Raw genomic sequence first — 20,763 nt, 5'->3', positions numbered from 1 at the left:
CACTGACAAAATGAACCCATTCACAATGTCAGTTAGATGGGATGGAAGCTATATGTAATGAAATGACCAAAAAAACTGATTGAAATGGAATGAAAATGGGAACGAGAGAAGGCCCCAGAGAAACTCAGCACTCACCAGGTGAAGAACATATCCATGTAAGGGTACGTCCAGGAACAGAAGGAAGGAAAGAAAGAGAAAAGGTAGCGTGCAGAGAAGACAAGTTAAAAGCTAACTGTAGCTAACCCTGATCCTGTGGAAAGCTAATTCTCTCATTATCATGTGTTCAGAGGAGGAAAACATTGTTAACCTTTGTAACAGCGTAAACCTTTAACAGTTGTTTCAGGAAAACCTAAATGTCAGTGCAAATTTGTCAACAAAGCAGCGTTTCATAAGGTTAATATCCCACTGGATAGTGAAGAGAAAGTCTCATACACTGAGTAGGCTACACAAATGTTTACTGTGGGGAACTCCACCCTGTGCAACAACCCTTGAGAGCAATTATGTTCATTAAATGTTTCAAAGTTAAAATACTGTTAACCCTACACCGTAACACTATAATGAACATTTACAATAAGAGTAGGTCACACACCAGTCAGTGTTGTGTTTAGTGAGGACCGTTCCTTCCCCTTACCCATCCTTGCTGATGTCTCTGATGCGCGGGCCGTCTCCGTCCTTCCCCAGTCTGATCAGGTTCATCTTGGTCTCCAGGGTCATCAGGAAGGAGCCGCTGTACGAAATCTCCAAGTCAAACCACAGACCTGGGGGAGAGAGCGCGACAGACAAACGTAGGTTAGTGTGAGTGTGTGTGTATGGCAGGGGATGACAAGTTTGTGTGCGTGCGTGTCCGTGTGTGTAGTTGAAATTACACATTTCAGTGTGTGTTTGGAAGAATCACAACGGAGTGGAGGAACACACATCATTTTGACAAACCAAACTACTTGACCCAGCTTTGAACAGTAACCTACCACCAATGACTGTAGCATGAAGACAAATACCAGTGCTGAATAGCAGCGCTTCAGGTAAAGTAAAGTAATTGGAAACTACAGTAAGTGATTAACTTTCCAGATCTGCAGAGCCTAAAAGTTGAGTGGATCTGGCTAAAGGTTCTCAGTCTGTGGCGAATGCTCCAGGTCACTAGCCTTCAGTCTGCCATTCACTTCCCCTCCCTCCCTCGCCCAGTCTTCCTCGCTCCCCTGCCGCTTCCCCTCCCCCTAGCATCTCGGACCCCCACGTTCATCCCCCTCTCAAATCTCCCTCCCTCTCTTTCCCTCCATCTATCTCTTATTGCCTGACAGTTGAAGAGAACCGAATTGAGGGATACAGAAAGAGAGAAAGAGGGAGAGATCACAGGACCCTTTGAACAGAGGGGAAACAGTTGGACACCGTGCGATACCCCTCATAGGGCTTGTTTGATGTCAGCGGGACGCTGCTCGCTGCATAAACATGGTTCTCTTCCGAAAGCCCCAGCCCTGCTAATCTGGGTTAGAGAAATCCCCTATCAAGGCCCCGGCCCAAAGCCCCCCTCGCATGGGGCAGGCCTGTGTTCTCCGACAGGGGGCCCATTACACAGCAGCACAGTACGTGAATACACACTAGCACGTACAGGGTAACACACACACACACACACACACACACACACACACACACACACACACACACACACACACACACACACACACACACACACACACACACACACACACACACACACACACACACACACACACATCATGGAACTGTACTTTGGGAGAGTGCTACTTTACACCACTAGGGGGCACTCCTGGGTTGATAGATGATGCAGGGTTGTGTGAGAGCGAGATAGAGCGAGAGTGAGACAGAGAGCTCAGCTGGTCCTCTGTAGCTCAGCTGGTAGAGCACGGCGCTTGTAACGCTAAGGTAGTGGGTTCGATCCCCGGGACCACCCATACACAAAAAATGTATGCACGCATGACTGTAAGTCGCTTTGGATAAAAGCGTCTGCTAAATGGCATATTATTATTATTATTATTACAGTCAATCAATAGACGACACACAGACACATACAGTGCATTCGGAAATTATTCAGACCTGTTCACTTTTTCCACATTTTATTATTACAGCCTTACTCTAAAATTGATTAAATTAATTTAGTTCCTCATCAATCTACACTCAATAACCCATAAAGACAAAGTGAAAACAGAAATACCTTATTTACATAAGAATTCAGACCCTTTGCTATGAGACTCGAAATTGAGCTCAGGTGCATCCTCTTTCCATTGATCATCCTTGAGATGTTTCTACAACTTGATTGGAGTCCACCTGTGGTAAATTCAATTGATTGGACATGATTTGGAAAGGCACACACCTGTCTATATAAGGTCCCACAGTTGACAGCGCATGTCAGATCAAAAACCAAGCCATGAGGTCGAAGGAATTGTCCGTAGAGCTCCGAGACAGGATTGTGTCGAGGCACAGATCTGGGGGAAGGGTACCAAAAAATGTCAGCAGCATTGAAGGTCCCCAAGAACACAGTGGCCTCAATCATTCTTAAATGGAAGAAGTTTGGAACCACCAAGACCCTTCCTAGAGCTGGCCGCCCGGCCAAACTGAGCAATCGGGGGAGAAGGGCCTTGGTCAGGGAGGTGACCAAGAACCCGATGGTCACTCTGACAGAGCTCCAGAGTGCTTCTGTGGAGATGGGAGAACCTTCCAGAAGGACAACCATCTCTGCAGCACTCCATCAATCAGGCCTTTATGGTAGAGTGGCCAGACGGAAGCCACTCCTTAGTAAAAGGCACATGACAGCCCGCTTGGAGTTTGCCAAAAGGCACCTAAAGGACTCTCAGACCATGAGAAACAAGATTCTCTGGTCTGATGAAACCAAGATTGAACTCTTTGGCCTGAATGCCAAGCCTCAAGTCTGGAGGAAACCAGGCACCGCTCATCACCTGGTCAATACCATCCCTACGGTGATGCATGGTGGTGACAGCATCATGCTGTGGGGATGTTTTTCAGTGGTAGGGACTGGGAGACTAGTCAGGATCGAGGGAAAGATGAACGGAGCAAAGTAGAGAGATCCTTGATGAAAACCTGCTCCAGAGCGCTCAGGACCTCAGACTGGGGCGAAGGTTCAACTTCCAACAGGTCAACGACCCTAAGCACACAGCCAAGACAATGCAGGAGTAGCTTCAGGACAAGTCTCTGAAAGTCCTTGAGTGGCCCAGCCAGAGCCCGGACTTGAACCCGATCTAACATCTCTGGAGAGACTTGAAAATAGCTGTGCAGCGACGCTCCCTATCAAACCTGACAGAGCTTGAGAGGATCTGCATAGAAGAATGGGAGAAATACCCAAGAACACTTGAGGCTGTAATCGTTGCCAAAGGTGCGTCAACAAAGTACTGAGTAAAGGGTCTGAATATTTATGTAAAATGTAATATTTCCATTTATATACACTACCAGTCAAACGTTTTTTTTCTATTTTTTTACATTGTAGAATAATAATGAAGACATCAAAACTATGAAATAATACATATGGAATCATGTTTGTTTTTTACACAAATCAAAATATATTTTATATTTCAGATTCTTCAAATAGACACCCTTTGCCTTGATGACAGCTTTGCACACTCTTGGCATTCTCTCAACCACCTCCATGAGGTAGTCACCTGGAATGCATTTAAATTAACAGGTGTGCCTTGTTAAAAGTAAATTTGTGGAATTTCTTAATGTGTTTGAGCCAATCAGTTGTGTTGTGACAAGGTAGGGGGGGTATACAGAAGATCGCCCTATTTGGTAAAAGACCAAGTCCATATTATGGCAAGAACAGCTCAAATAAGCAAAGAGAAACGGCAGTCCATTACTTTAAGACATGAAGGTCAGTCAATACGGGAAATTTCAAGAACTTTTAATGTTTCTTCAAGTGCAGTCGCAAAATCCATCAAGCGCTATGATGAAACTGGCTCTCATGAGGATCGCCACAGGAATGGAAAACCCAGAGTTACCTCTGCTGTAGAGGATAAGTTCATTAGAGTTACCAGCCTCAGAAATTGCAGCCCAAATAAATGCTTCAGAGTTCAAGTCACAGACACATCTCAACATCAACTGTTCAGAGGGGACTGTGTGAAATCAGGCCTTCATGGTCAAATTGCTGCAAAGAAACCACTACTAAAGGACACCAATAATAAGAAGAGACCTGCTTGGGCCAAGAAACACGAGCAATGGACATTAGACCGGTGGAAATGTGTCCTTTGTTCTGGAGACCAAATTGGAGATTTTTGGTTCCAACCGCGTGTCTTTGTGAGACGCGGTGTGGGTGAACGGATGATCTCCGCATGTGTATTTCCCACCGTAAAGCATGGAGGAGGAGGTGTTATGGTGTGAGGGTGCTTTGCTGGTGACACTGTCTGTGATTTATTTAGAATTCAAGGCACACTTAACCAGCATGGCTACCACAGCATTCTGCAGTGATACGCCATCCCATCTGGTTTGGGCTTAGTGGGACTATCATTTGTTTTTCAAAAGGACAATGACCCAACACCTCCAGGCTGTGTAAGGGCTATTTTACCAAGAAGGAGAGTGGTGGAGTGCTGCATCAGATGATTTGGCCTCCACAATCCCCCGACCTCAACCCAATTGAGATGGTTTGGGATGAGTCGGATGGCAGAGTGAAGGAAAAGCAGCCAACAAGTGCTCAGCATATGTGGGAACTCCTTCAAGACTGTTGGAAAAGCATTCCAGGTGAAGCTGGTTGAGAGAATGCCAAGAGTGTGCAAAGCTGTCATCAAGGCAAAGGGTGGCTATTTGAAGAATCTCAAATATATTTTGATTTGTTTAACCCTTTTTTGGTTACTACATGATTCCATATGTGTTATTTCATAGTGTTGGTCTTCACTATTATTCTACAATGTAGAAAATAGTAAAAATAAAGAAAAACCCTTGAATGAGTCGGTGTCCAAACTTTTGACTGGTAATGTGTGTGTGTGTGTGTGTGTGTGTGTGTGTGTGTGTGTGTGTGTGTGTGTGTGTGTGTGTGTGTGTGTGTGTGTGTGTGTGTGTGTGTGTGTGTGTGTGTGTGTGTGTGTATATATATATATATATATATATATATATATATATATATATATATATATATATATATATATATACACACATACATACATACATTTCTAAAAACCTGTTTTTGCTTTGTCATTATGGGGTATTGTGTGTTGATTGATGAGGGGGGGAAAAAACAATGTAATCAATTTTAGAATAAGGCTGTAACGTAACAAAATGTAGAAAAAGTAAAGGGGTCTGAAAACTTTACGAATGCACTGTACATAGTACACACACGCACACTGGACAAATAGAGACTCCTATCCCCCTCCAAACAGTGAAGCTCTGTACGAGTCTGTAATTGAATAACATACATCCTCTATATAACAGGGTCTTCTTTATCATGGCGTGTCTTAGAACACTGTGTACAGAAAGACAGCTGTATGTCTCCTGTATGGCACTACACTGCTTTGAAATGGCAGATGTTAGGCCCCCCCCCCCGACCTACTCAGTCCACAACCCTATGGTGTGAGAGAGAGAACCCGGGGACTTGTGGCCCTTGCCTAACCCTGTATGGACCTGGAGGGCCCTGGTGATAATAAGGCTGTGTCCGGCAGCGTTAGGGGTTTAGGGAGGGCAGGGCTGTTGGTCTGATAGCGTGGGGAGAGGAGCCCCAAATCGCTAGCTGCGAGAGTAGTATAGAAGGGCCAACCCCGGCTTAATTGGGGTGAGCTGGCCTGGTGAGGAGTCAGACGAGCAGAGCACTCCCATGCATACAGGCTAGGAGGAAGGAAGGATATGAACGTGAAAGCACGCAGGAAAGTACACACTCTGGCACAAAAGCATACAAGCGAGTGCACGTATGCGCACACACACACCCAAGCATAGACACACAAGCACACAGACAGACAGATGTTGGTCCTTAGGTCCACCCTCTGTTCCACTGCCAGTGAGTTGTATTGATCGTGGTTGCCTAGCAGCTCCAGTAAGGGCAGAAGGCAGAGACCTTGAGCTGCCTGGAGGACAGGCAGGCTGCACACCGCAGACTGGGCCTCTCTAACTCTTTTGGATTATACCCACGTTTCTTTAGAATGTAAGCTAGAGGAATCTTTTCCTTTAGAAACATTATAGTTGCATACTCTTGTTCCAATGCAAATTATTCAAACGTTGGTGAATTCTACCAAATATTTGTCTGTTAACATGCACATTGCCAGTTCGGCGGGGGGGGACTGCAGTGGGGTTGCCTAACATTTGGTTGCGAGATAGTGGGACTCTGTAACCTAGTTGGATCGAACCACCATATTATTGACAACATCTTACAAAACATTACATTGCATAACATCAGGCAATAAAACTGTCTTTTCCCAGAACGCTGATTACTCCTTCAACCCATAACAACAACAAATTGTTTGTGGAAGCCTGGGTCATGTTCATTCTTATTGGAAAAGTGTAAGTAGCCCCTCCCCATTTCACTCAATGCTTTACTGTTTGGTGACTAATGAACATAACCCAGTCCTCCTGAGTGTAGTGGAAGTGCATTCCTCCAACTCTGATCCAACAGAATATATTCCCCTCTTAGCCTGTGGTGCAATCCATTTCCTCTCTCATTAAGTCTCATCTAAGCGGATGTGATAAAAATGACAAAACACTGGTGGCAGTGACTCAGAGGAACAGCAGGGAGACACAGAGAGAAAGAAACAGACAGTGTTTGGCAAAAACAGGAAGAAATAGCATGAGAGGAACAGAGAAACTGGTAGAATGAAAGAAAGATGGCTACTGTAGAAAGACAGAGAAGGAGAGAGAGAGATGGGTAGAGAGAGAGAGAAGCGACAATCCGAATGCCAGACGTAGAAACACACATTCTTTCACTAGTGTTTCTCTCTTCCTGTCTGTAACTCAGGCCCATGGGGGAAGCAGATTCATGGCTGGGCCCTAGCCAATTAGAGGCCATAGGAGGGCCATGCCCCAATGGGGTGGGGCAGTCAGTTGGCCAGTCATCTTTGGCCATTACTAGAACGTAAAGTATCTACATATCATACGACGCCATCTCTCCTAATATTTACACAGTAATAAGATGCAAAAAAAATCTATACTGTGCGGCATAACTTCCTTAAGGGTGTATGTACCCATAAATTACATGTGATGTGTATGCACCCAATAATGATTACCTACAGTGCAAATACAGAAGGTAAGGTGCTGGATGGTTAGATGTTACGAGAGATACTCTGCTTCGGCTAGAAAGCAACCAACAGACAGTCACTCTACCAAAGTTGAGGCATTTATTACTAGTAATATTAATAGTATGTATTGTCCAAACCTATGCTCAACTGTACTATACAAACTGCAGTGTGTTTGTACTGAGAAGCTGGTTGTGTAACTAACAGCCAAGACTATGGCCCCTATGTACCTCAACCTTTATTTACTCAGTTTAACAGATAACCATGGGACCCACTCAACTGCTCAGGACTTGATTACATTGCACTTAGCAAGGCATTTGCCCACAAACCACATTCCATCACACTAGCATAATATTATAAACAAGAGTTTAACTAACATAGTATGTTATTCATCGATAATGTTGTCAATTAGTGATATTGAGTGAGTAAACGCCTATCAGGATTGGGTAGACTCCTGTGGAACATAATGATCTAATTCTTCTTATTAGATACAGTGAGGGGAAAAAACGATTTGATCCCCTGCTGATTTTGTACATTTGCCCACTGACAAAGAAATGATCAGTCTATAATTTTAATGGTAGGTTTATTTGAACAGTGAGAGACAGAACAACAAAAAAATCCAGAAAAACGCATGTCAAAAATGTTATAAATTGATTTGCATTTTAATGAGGGAAATAAGTATTTGACCCCTCTGCAAAACATGACTTAGTACTTGGTGGCAAAACCCTTGTTGGCAATCACAGAGGTCAGACGTTTCTTGTAGTTGGCCACCAGGTTTGCACACATCTCAGGAGGGATTTTGTCTCACTCCTCTTTGCAGATCTTCTCCAAGTCATTAAGGTTTCGAGGCTGACGTTTGGCAACTCGATGGGATTGGCAACTCGATGGGATTAAGGTCTGGAGACTGGCTAGGCCACTCCAGGACCTTAATGTGCTTCTTCTTGAGCCACTCCTTTGTTGCCTTGGCCGTGTGTTTTGGGTCATTGTCATGCTGGAATACCCATCCACTACCCATTTTCAATGCCCTGGCTGAGGGAAGGAGGTTTTCACCCAAGATTTGACGGTACATGGCCCCGTCCATCGTCCCTTTGATGCGGTGAAGTTGTCCTGTCCCCTTAGCAGAAAAACACCCCCAAAGCATAATGTTTCCACCTCCATGTTTGACAGTGGGGATGGTGTTCTTGGGGTCATAGGCAGCATTCCTCCTCCTCCAAACACGGCGAGTTGCGTTGATGCCAAAGAGCTCGATTTTGGTCTCATCTTACCACAACACTTTCACCCAGTTCTCTTCTGAATCATTCAGATGTTCATTGGCAAACTTCAGACGGGCCTGTATATGTGCTTTCTTGAGCAGGGGGACCTTGCTGCGCTGCAGGATTTCAGTCCTTCACGTCGTAGTGTGTTACCAATTGTTTTCTTGGTGACTATGGTCCCAGCTGCCTTGAGATCATTGACAAGATCCTCCCGTGTAGTTCTGGGCTGATTCCTCACCGTTCTCATGATCATTGCAACTCCACAAGGTGAGATCTTGCATGGAGCCCCAGGCCGAGGGAGATTGACAGTTCTTTTGTGTTTCTTCCATTTGCGAATAATCGCACCAACTGTTGTCACCTTCTCACCAAGCTGCTTGGCGATGGTCTTGTAGCCCATTCCAGCCTTGTGTAGGTCTACAATCTTGTCCCTGACATCCTTGGAGAGCTCTTTGGTCTTGGCCATGGTGGAGAGTTTGGAATCTGATTGATTGATTGCTTCTGTGGACAAGTGTCTTTTATACAGGTAACGAGCTGAGATTAGGAACACTCCCTTTAAGAGTGTTCTCCTAATCTCAGCTCGTTACCTGTATAAAAGACACCTGGGAGCCAGAAATCTTTCTGACTGAGAGGGGGTCAAATACTTATTTCCCTCATTAAAATGCAAATCAATTTATAATATTTTTGACATGCGTTTTTCTGGATTTTTTTGTTGTTGTTCTGTCTCTCACTGTTCAAATAAACCTACCATTAAAATGATAGACTGATCATTTCTTTGTCAGTGGGCAAACGTACAAAATCAGCAGGGGATCTAATACTTTTCCCCCTCACTGTATATTAATTGATAATGTTGTCAATTAGTGATATTGAGTTGAGCTATTGCCCCTACTGGGATTGCACATGCTCTCTCTGTTGATTAACGTAATGGTAGAATTCTTATTCTTAGATAATGCTTCCATTCTATATTGTAAGACTAAGCCATCACCGACACGGACCAGTCTGGCATCTCGTTCAATTCATCATCTATTCCCATTACTTATCGATCATATGATGGTCTAGTTTATGTGTGAGTGTGTGTGTGTGCAGCCCTTTCCAAATGTTTATCCTCCTTTCGCCATCATATCTTTTTCTAATGCTAAATGAATGACCAGCCTAAAACATGTTGTTGTGATCGTTGCTGTTGTTAACATGACTGGCTAAGTGGCTATGTAAAAGACACTCATCTTTTGTTGTTGTTGCTGCCGTCGTTAGCGTTGAAGCCATCACCATTGTCACTGTTGTTATTGTTTGCATTGTTATCTCTGCTGTCAATGTGGTCTCTTGTTGTTGTTAGTGCTGTTAGCTAGCATTACATTGTTTCTGTCAATGGTGTTATTGTAAGCACTTAGCATTGTTAGCATTGCTATATCTGCTGTCACAGTGGTCTCTTGGTTGTTGTTAGCCAGCATTACATTGTGTCTGTCAGTGGTGTTGTTGTCCCCTGGTCCAGGGGTTATGACAGAGCCGGTGAACTCAACACAGAGCCCTAGTATTACAATCTTATTAGTCAGCGAAAGGGGCTGGATAAGGGAGGGGTGTGGAGTAGTCACAAGACACACAGAAAAGTGTGAAAAGACAGAAAATGTACGCGTGTTAAACAGTAGCGTGTCGTGAGCGAATAATCGGAGGATGTAAATCAACAGTGCGCCATACATGTGTGTGTGTGTGTGTGGGTCGCACCTGCGAGCATCTGCGTGTGTGAGAGAGAGACTGTGTGTATCCTGGACCTGTAGCACTTTAACTCGTATCATATGGCTATCAGCCCACACCGCAGATAAAAAAACTTGACTTCCTGTACTGATAAGAAGACTCCAACCAATGTTGACATATTAGACACAGACATACAAACACCCATGCTCACAATACTGCCCTTATGCTTATAGAGAACCATGCTAGATTGAATCTACAGTACATACCTTCTCGTAAAGGGCCTTCCTGAATGAAAGAGTGATTCTAATAAACAGATTGCACAGCACGGCTCTAAATGATACCTCTGCCTCTGTCACCACGCAGCGGAGGGGATAAATTGCAACGATGGGGCGGTGTAAAGTTGAATTCAACCCTGCTAATAGCACATCGCACAGTGGGAGCCTGGCTGAGTGTGTGTGTGTGTGTGTGTGTGGCACAGTATGTGTGTTTGAGTGTGTGTATAAATACACTGCTCAAAAAAATAAAGGGAACACTTAAACAACACAATGTAACTCAATCACACTTCTGTGAAATCAAACTGTCCACTTAGGAAGCAACACTGATTGACAATAAATGTAACATGCTGTTGTGCAAATGGAATAGACAACAGGTGGAAATTATAGGCAATTAGCAAGACACCCCCAATAAAGAAGTGGTTCTGCAGGTGGTGACCACAGACCACTTCTCAGTTCCTATGCTTCCTGGCTGATGTTTTGGTCACTTTTGAATGCTGGCGGTGCTTTCACTCTAGTGGTAGCATGAGACGGAGTCTACAACCCACACAAGTGGCTCAGGTAGTGCAGCTCATCCAGGATGGCACATCAATGCGAGCTGTGGCAAGAAGGTTTGATGTGTCTGTCAGCGTAGTGTCCAGAGCATGGAGGCGCTACCAGGAGACAGGCCAGTACATCAGGAGACGTGGAGGAGGCCGTAGGAGGGCAACAACCCAGCAGCAGGACCGCTACCTCCGCCTTTGTGCAAGGAGGAGCAGGAGGAGCACTGCCAGAGCCCTGCAAAATGACCTCCAGCAGGCCACAAATGTGCATGTGTCTGCTCAAACGATCAGAAACAGACTCCATGAGGGTCGTATGAGGGCCCGACGTCCACAGGTGGGGGTTGTGCTTACAGCCCAACACCGTGCAGGGCGTTTGGCATTTGCCAGAGAACACCAAGATTGGCAAATTCGCCACTGGCGCCCTGTGCTCTTCACAGATGAAAGCAGGTTCACACTGAGCACATGTGACAGACGTGACAGAGTCTGGAGACGCCGTGGAGAACGTTCTGCTGCCTGCAACATCCTCCAGCATGACCAGTTTGGCGGTGGGTCAGTCATGGTGTGGGGTGGCATTTCTTTGGGGGGCCGCACAGCCCTCCATGTGCTCGCCAGAGGTAGCCTGACTGCCATTAGGTACCGAGATTAGATCCTCAGACCCCTTGTGAGACCATATGCTGGTGCGGTTGGCCCTGGGTTCCTCCTAATGCAAGACAATGCTAGACCTCATGTGGCTGGAGTGTGTCAGCAGTTCCTGCAAGAGGAAGGCATTGATGCTATGGACTGGCCCGCCTGTTCCCAGACCTGAATCCAATTGAGCACATCTGGGACATCATGTCTCGCTCCATCCACCAACGCCACGTTGCACCACAGACTGTCCAGGAGTTGGCGGATGCTTTAGTCCAGGTCTGGGAGGAGATCCCTCAGGAGACCATCCGCCACCTCATCAGGAGCATGCCCAGGCGTTGTAGGGAGGTCATACAGGCACGTGGAGGCCACACACACTACTGAGCCTCATTTTGACTTGTTTTAAGGACATTACATCAAAGTTGGATCAGCCTGTAGTGTGGTTTTCCACTAATTTTGAGGGTGACTCCAAATCCAGACCTCCATGGGTTGATAAATTTGATTTCCATTGATAATTTTTGTGTGATTTTGTTGTCAGCACATTCAACTATGTAAAGAAAAAAGTATTTAATAAGATTATTTCATTCATTCAGATCTAGGATGTGTTGTTTAAGTGTTCCCTTTATTTTTTTGAGCAGTGTACAATGCATTGCAGTTTTCTTCACTGGTCAGGATTTGGTTGATGGACAGTACAGTAGCACATGTCCAGGGTTCTTACCTTGGTGGTCCACTGAGGGTTTGGAGGCGCCAAGGATTCTGGGAGTGGCCACACCCATGTCCAGCTCTGTCAGGGTCAGCTCGTTCATGAAGTAGGGGAGCTGGAGGAGAAAGAAACGGTCAAGTAGATGTCTTTACGCAGACATTATGAGCAAACACACACACTCATTATACAAGTATAAATACACACATACAAAAGGTCTGCAGCTGCAGGGGTACATTAAGTGCAAGTTAAAGGTTGATGGTAACAGACCACTCACTCACTCCTTCTACATCTCCCACATTCTACCAGTCATTCTCATCTGCCACAAAGGCCCCTATCGACTCCCCCACGCCGGCTAGCTGAGAAAACAAGACTAACAGCCAACATCACCACATGACATTGGGAATAGGACCAGACGAAGGGCTATCGTGGGGCTAGTAACAACCCCAAAGATGACACAATGGGGATAATCGAAGGACCGGGATCAAAACAGGGACGGAGGGATGGAGAGAGAGAGGGATGAGGTTCTCTCTCTGAACCCAGTGTGGAGTCTCTGAGTCCTGTGGCGGGGTTGCACAGCGGCAGTGGCTGACATTTAGAGTGTGTGTGTGTGTGTGTGGCTGCAGAGTAGTAAGGATCCACTGTGAGGCATAAGACCCCTGGTATCTTTTTCTTAATTTTTTTCTGTATTAGGCATGCATGGCTCCTCTCTCTCTACCCATTTACATTTACATTTTAGTCATTTAGCAGACGCTCTTATCCAGAGCGACTTACAGTTAGTGAGTGCATACATTATTTTTTTTACTTTTCATACTGGCCCCCCGTGGGAATCGAACCCACAACCCTGGCGTTGCAAACGCCATGCTCTACCAACTGAGCTACATCCCTGCCGGCCATTCCCTCCCCTACCCTGGACGACGCTGTGCCAATTGTCTCCCGGTCGCGGCCGGCTACGACAGAGCCTGGATTCGAACCAGGATCTCTAGTGGCACAGCTAGCACTGCGATGCAGTGCCTTAGACCACTGCGCCACTTAGACCACTACCCCTCTTCCCTCCTTCCAAGCCAAATAAACCTTGCACCATCTTCTTCATCCCTCAATTTTTTGTCCTTCGATCTGTTGAACCTCTGGAGCTCAGTGGTAACAGAATACAGTATAGCTACAACAGTGTAAGAATGCTATTTTAAACACATGAGCCCTTTGTCACAGCAAGGTCATATGTGAGAGGTGAGAGGTCAAAGGCCACCCACCCGGATCTTGCTGAGTTTCATCTGGATCTTCTTGGAGACCACATCGGCCCAGTAGGGCTCGCTCAGGAAGTCCCATGCCACCCGGCCAATCACAGTGTTCACCCAGGCAACAGGCTCCTCCTCCCCCTGCACCACGACAGGGCCAATGCTGCTGCTGCTCGGCAACTGGTAGGGAGGCGGGGACACAAGAAGTGGAGAGGAAAAGGAAGCGAGATAAATACTAACTTACGCATAACTGTGTACTGTAATTGAAATTATTTACAGAAATTATGTAGAATGTACAAAAATTATAGATTCATTTAACAATAGAGTATAGTACAGTAAAGAAAAAAAAAAGGGGGAAAAAGCCTAAAAGAGATAAAGAAATAAGGGAGGGGGTTGAAGGTGTACCTTCTTGCCCGACCCAGGGCTACTCTGTGGACTCTGGACTACGGGACTAGTGGCAGCGATGGGGGTGGCAGTAGCAGTGGCAGTGCCAGTCTCGGGGGGCACCAGGGTGGCCATGTAGACACTGTAGTCCAGTAGGGACTTGGTCTTGGCTGCTATGCCTGCTGTTGAGTCCCTGGTCCTGGGCTGAGACGCTAGCACCTCGTCCAGACTGCTCCGGCTGCTGCTGCGGCTGTGGTGGGAGCTCAAGGCTGACAGGAGGGTCAAAGGTCAACTAAATATTAGAAAGATGCAGCTGGATCAATATATTGCATGTGCATTATGAAATACAAATGTGGTCTTGCACTTTCCTCAGTCACTTTCACATTGTCACACTATATCTGTGCAACCATGCCAGACGATAACTTCCTGTAAATAACACGTTTGGAAGAATGTGTGTGTAAGTGTTTGCGTTTGTCCGTGAGTGTGTGTGTGTGTGTGGCAACTAGATCCATCCACTCACCAGTCTTACTCCCCTGCAGACTGGTGGCTCTCTTCATCCCTGTCCTGGGAGGCTTGGAGGCCAGCAGGATCCTCCGGTGCCACTCCTCCTTCTCCCTCCCCGTCCGACCAAACAGGTACAGGGTCAGCTCTGGACCACTGGACCTTTTGGCCTCCTCCGTCCCCACGGTCGCCTCTCCTGTGGTTGTGGCTTTCTCGTCTGTGGTTTCGCTGCGGTCGCCCTCTGCCTTGGACATGAAGTCATCCTGCTTGGCTAGCTCGATGCAGACAGGGTACTTCTTGTTCCACACACGCTTCCTGGCCAGACTCTGGGGCACCAGATAGATCTAGAGAGGGAATAGAAGGATTGAGTTGGGTGTGTCTGTGTGGCCTAATGGGAACTTCAATTGAAATTGAACCCAAACCTGACACCAAGACCAAGGCCAAGTATACACATCAAGTATGTTATATATAGCAGATGGTGACACATACACCCACAACCCCTCCCTACCCCCGCCCATAGCTGATCTTGGGTCAATCTGCATTTTCCTCTTTAATGGTTAGGATTGGGGAGGGGAAGCGGATCCTAGATCTGTACCTAGGGGAAACGCACCCACCTTGCTGTCAGTGAGGTCGTATATCTTCTGGCTGATGTAGGTGATGTCGGGCTTGGATTCGTTATGCGTGGCCCGCCGGGTGATGTTGCGGTTGGGTTTGGACAGGCGCAGGATGGAGCCCTCCAGTCTCACATAAACAGAGTGGGTCAGAGTGGCGTGGTATGTCTCCGGGTCATAGTTCACTATCTCGTTCATCCAGCCCTGCAGGGGGAGATAGAGAAATCAGTCAGGTTAATCAATCAATGGACAAACCAATGGAACAATCAACCAATGACATATTAAACCAATCTATCAATCAATCAATTAACATTTGAGGTATCTACTTTGTATCGCGCAATGCAATTGTATTTGTACAGTAGCCTATATACAGTGCATTCGGAAAGTATTCAGACCACTTGACTTTTTCCAAATTTTGTTACGTTACAGCCTTATTCTAAAATTGATTAAATAGTTTTTCCCCCTCATTGATCTACACACAATACCCCATAATGACAAAGCAAAAACTGGTTTTTAGACATTTTAGTAAATAAAAATAAATAAAAATTAAATACAACATTTACATAAGTATTCAGTATCCCTTTACTCAGTACTTTGTTGAAGCACCTTTGGCAGCGATTACAGCCTTGAGTCTTCTTGGGTATGACGCTACAAGCTTGGCACACCTATATTTGGAGAATTTCTCCCATTCTTCTCTGCAGATCCTCTCAAGCTCTGTCAGGTTGGATGGGGTGCACCGCTGTACAGCTATTTTCAGGTCTCTCCAGAGATGTTCGATCGGGTTCGGGCCATCAAGGACATTCAGAGACTTGTCCTGAAGCCACTCCTGCTTCGTCTTAGCTGTGCTTCGGGTCGTGGTCCTGAGCGCTCTGGATCAAGGATCTCTCTCTACTTTGCTCCGCTCATCTTTCCCTCGAACCTGACTAGTCTCCCAGTCCCTGCTGCTGAAAAACATCCCCACATCATGATGCTGCCACCACCATGCTTCACCGTAGGGATGGTGACTGGTTTCCTCCAGACGTGACGCTTGGCATTCGAGGCCAAAGAGTTCAATATTGGTTTCATCAGACCAGAGAATCTTGTTTCTCATGGTCTGAGAGTCCTTTAGGTGCCTCTTGGAAAACTCCAAGCGGGCTGTCATGCCTTTTACTGAGGAATGGCTTCCGTCTGGCCACTCTACCATAAAGGCCAGATTGGTGGAGTGCTGCAGAGATGGTAGTCCTTCTGGAAGGTTCTCCCATCTCCACAGAGGAACTCTGGAACTCTTTCAGTGACCATCGGGTTCTTGGTCACGTCCCTGACCAAGGCCCTTCTCCCCCGATTGCTCAGTTTGCCCGGGCGGCCAGGTCTTGATGGTTCTACACTTCTTCCATATAAGAATGATGGAAGCCACTGTGTTCTTGGGGACCTTCAATGCTACAGCAATTTTTTGGTATCCTTCCCCACATCTGTGCCTCAACACAATCCTGTCTCGGAGCGCTAAGGACAATTCCTTCGACCTCATGGCTTGGTTTTTGCTCTGACATGCACTGTCAACTGTGGGACCTTATATTAGACAGGTGTGTGCCTTTCCAAATCATGTCCAATCAATTGATTTTACCACAGGTGGACTCCAATCAAGTTGTATAAACATCTCAAGGATGATCAATGGAAACAGAATGCACCTCAGCTCAATTTCGAGTCTCATAGCAAAGGGTCTGAATACTTACGTAAATAAGGCATCTGTTTTTTATTTGTAATAAATTTACTAACATTTCTAAAAACCTGTTTTCGTTTTGTCATTATGGGGTATTGTGTGTAGACTGATGAGATTTTTTAAATATATCATATATCGTATCATATATACACACACACACACACACACACATACATACATACATACATTTTAGAATATGGCTGTAACGTAACAAAATGTGGAAAAAGTCAAGGGGTCTGAATACTTTCCGAATGCACTGTATGAACCTCTTGTCCTGCTGAACCCTTCCGGAAAGACTTTACAATGATTTTATGCAGCTGACAAAGCAAATTAATGCTAAATGCATGAACATCTGATTCCGTCTATGTATAGAAACTAAATCACAATCATTGTGTCAAAATTGAGATCACAACTCCTGTGTGTGTAAAAATGGTCTAGAACGGATAGGATGGATCAGAAGGATTTGGTAATGCTCACAGCAGGCTGTTGAGAAGTACGGTGCATGTCTTGCCAATAGACCTGAGCCAATCATTTCATTGTTTCTTTGGCTTAGCAGAAAGCCTTTGAAGTTCCTCTGCCTACATTTGTGTGTGTGTGTGTGTGTGTTGCTTTCAGCTCCTTCCCTGGGTTTGTTTGCGTTGTCATTTCAATTTATGAACAGGCACTATGTATTAAAATGAAAACCCAGACTCTTCATGAGCTAGGGCGCCCAATGTGTGTAGTTAGACCAAAATGATTTAGTGGGTGGGTCAAAAAGTCCATTTATTTTTGGAAAAATAGGTTCCAAAACATATTGTGTGTTGAGGTCAATTTTAAAACTTTATGGTAGAAAATGAACTGTGTTGATTTATCTAGCTGTGTTTTCCTCATAAATCACTCCTGCTGGCTTAGACTGCACCCTGTGTGTGTGTGTGGGTGTGTATGTGTATGTGTTCTAATGTCACTTCTACCAAGAGCTTAATTAAACTACTAGGCCTAATCAAATCTAAGGGGTGGAAATCAAGTTGGTCTAAATCCCTGACCATGCCCTATGCCACAGACGGGACCAGTAACTTCTAAAATGCTTAACCTTCAAAAGAACGGTGATGCCATCACAGAGATTCAAACACACAACAATCCATGACTTGACCTCAACCCTGATGGTCTGCACTGTGGGTTAGGTATAGTGAAGATAGCCAATAGGAGCAACCAGTTTCAATCATCACTTTTACAACCAGTGCATATTGTTCATGTTATTTAATTCCAACATGTGTTGAGAAATATTGCACCGCTGGTTTGGCCTTGAACCACTAATAAAATCCTCATCCAAACGGCAGTAGATTGAAGAGGATAGTAAAATCTCGACAGCAGTCATCTAGTAACTTGCTGCCTCTACCCCTCGTCTACCCCTCGAGTCTGAAGTAGTGCACTATGTAAGGAATAGGGTGCCATTTAGGACACATCCCTCTGGTCTCATCTCGTCCCTTCCTCCTCACAGAGATCAAGATGGCCCCTAGAGCTTTGCCATCACAGACACACAAGTCTCCCGCTGGAAACTTGATATAGGCCTAGATGTGCTGGGTCTATTGCTCCCACAGCTAGATATGAAGAGAGGGAGATGGGAGAGAGATAGAATGACAGAGAAAATAAAGACAGAAAAAAGAGAGGAGACAGAGAGGGCATGTGAGAGAATGAGAGAGAAAGAGAGCGAGAGACAGAAAGAGAGAGAGAAGACATTGTTGTCACCAACTTCTCATACTAGTCCTGAACAAAGCCTATCTCCTTTGTGTCCATAACACCACCATTCACTGTCCCTTTGACTGAGAAGGCCAAGCCCGGGACAGTAAAGCCTGCCAGTTAATGTGTTTGTGTGCTGCCTGCCGGTGATGTTTTCATCAGTTTTCCAATTTGTGGGGGTCAAACAAGACAGTGAACCCTCTCCATTATATTATGTGACTGACCGACTGGCTTTCGCAGCCGGTCAGTCCAGAGGTGACATCATTTGGAAGAGGGCCACGGGACATGGGGTGATCACTCTACCACAGAGTCTACTACTGCCTGGCAAGCTATGGAGGGCATTAGCAGTGAAGAGAGAGTAGGCTAACAGGCTTTGAGTATGATATACAGCCACAGCGACTATTGTCTGTCTGATCCATTTGAGTGCTAATGCTGCTAAATGAGCCAGCTGGCTAGTGCTAATACAACTTCCCTCAGGTAATTTATTGTCCATTAGCGCTAAAAATGGAGGATGAGGTATATTTGCCTCGGAGCCTCACTCTTTTGCTCCCTCTGACATCAAAGCGGTGAGAGAGTCGAAGCGTGGACGATCTAATTTGATGCTCAAATAGGCGTATTTCTTCTCTGAATGGCACTTTATGTGTGCTGTTACAACAGTCGTCTGCATTTGTCTAGATGAGATACTAGTTAAGAGACTAGAGGAGAATAATAGAAGAGGCTGTGACAGGATGCTAGCAGATACCCATAGACTTCCAGTCATTGCGCTAACGTTAGTTAGCATTGGCTTCCGAAACTACCTCTAACTTCCTTCATACAGGACACAGATACATAGAAATGGTATCCACTAGTTACATTTACATTTACATTTTAGTCATTTAGCAGACGCTCTTATCCAGAGCGACTTACAGTTAGTGAATACATATTATTATTATTATTATTATTATTATTATTATTTATTTTTTATACTGGCCCCCTGTGGGAATCGAACCCACAACCCTGGCGTTGCAAACGCCATGCTCTATCAACTGAGCTACATCCCTGCCGGCCATTCCCTCCCCTACCCTGGACGACGCTGGGCCAATTGTGCGCCGCCCATGAGTCTCCCGGTCGCGGCCGGCTGCGACAGAGCCTCGATTCGAACCAGGATCTCTAGTGGCACAGTTAGCACTGCGATGCGGCGCCTTAGACCACTGCGCCACTCAGGAGGTTGTTCATATGACTCTGGGGAAGTAGATACATGGCCTCATTGCTAAAATCCCGAAGTATGCCTTTAAGCCAGTCACGGATCATGATGGGTGCGCCAACGTTGTACAGGTAACAGCAAAAACAAAGGAACCTTGAGTAAATAATGGATACAAATATATTGAATGCAGGTGCTTCCACACAGGTGTGGTTCCTGAGTTAATTACGAAATTAATATCCCATCATGCTTAGTGTCACATATAAAGATGCCCTTTTGCCCATTATTTTGTCTACAATGTCTAGAAGAGATCTCAACCCAACTGAACACTTATGGGAGATTCTGGAGCGGTGCCTGAGACAGCATTTTCCACCACCATCAACAAAACACCACCAAATGATGGAATTTCTCGTATAAGAATGGTGTCGCATCCCTCCAATAGAGTTCCAGACAAATGCACCGTGGTGCATTTAAGCTGTTCTGTCGGCTCATGTTGGCCCAACGCCCTATTCAGACACTTTGCTGGGGTTTCCTTTATTTTGGCAGTTACATGTAGGTAATCAGTCAGTATAAAAAGAGACCTGGTCTAGTGCTCTTACAATTAATTCTCTACAAGGGTTGCACAAATCCCAAAGTTCCAAGGTTTTTAAGAAGTCCCAGTTGGAGGATTCCTGGAATTAGGAGGGACTAAACTAGGATTTCTGAAAAACTTGAGAACATTGGAAGTTTCATGTGAAAGTATTTTAAGGTGCTTTTATGTAAACAGTATCACATTGACAAACGCAGACCAGGCTACAAGACAGTCATCAGGCTTCTTCTTAAATTTACAATGAACACTAATGGGATCAAGGCTAGTGAATTACAGGTCAACCCTGAGAAATCAATCTTTCTAATGGTCGGTCTAAAGCAGCTTTGCTCTGATATAACAGTATTGGGAAAGTTCAACGTGATACCTTACCACAGCAGGTCTCTCATTGTTAACGAATAGAAATCCGGCCATTAGCTAGGTAATAATAACATGGTCTTATGAATCTTTCATTTTGGGTCTGTGTTCAGCACCACTGCCTATTTGTGTGACCATGGATTTCTGCATTTATTCAGTTAATTGGTTTTACAGTGATTTCAAACCTCTCCTCGCAGCCTGTCCAATGAATTTGCTCTATTCCAGAGCTA

General features: G+C 45.4%; 1 protein-coding gene across 3 annotated transcripts in view; it reads right to left on the bottom strand.

Moving 5' to 3' along the window:
- The window catches only part of LOC121533153 (testis-expressed protein 2-like), a 58,302-nt gene that overhangs the window by 5,133 nt on the left and 32,406 nt on the right, over positions 1 to 20,763 (bottom strand). For all 3 annotated transcript variants that reach the window (XM_045212964.1, XM_045212966.1, XM_045212965.1), the window contains exons 4-9: positions 15,002 to 15,202; positions 14,407 to 14,731; positions 13,908 to 14,155; positions 13,518 to 13,682; positions 12,286 to 12,385; positions 632 to 758 (exon numbers count right to left, since the gene is read on the bottom strand). In XM_045212964.1, coding sequence (XP_045068899.1) covers positions 632 to 758; positions 12,286 to 12,385; positions 13,518 to 13,682; positions 13,908 to 14,155; positions 14,407 to 14,731; positions 15,002 to 15,202 — 1,166 coding nt within the window. The remainder of the gene's footprint in view (positions 1 to 631; positions 759 to 12,285; positions 12,386 to 13,517; positions 13,683 to 13,907; positions 14,156 to 14,406; positions 14,732 to 15,001; positions 15,203 to 20,763) is intronic.

Source organism: Coregonus clupeaformis, unplaced genomic scaffold (genome assembly GCF_020615455.1).
Source record: "Coregonus clupeaformis isolate EN_2021a unplaced genomic scaffold, ASM2061545v1 scaf0066, whole genome shotgun sequence".
In the NCBI taxonomy this organism is placed as follows: Eukaryota; Metazoa; Chordata; class Actinopteri; order Salmoniformes; family Salmonidae; genus Coregonus; species Coregonus clupeaformis.
This window is presented reverse-complemented; position numbering and strand designations above follow the sequence as displayed.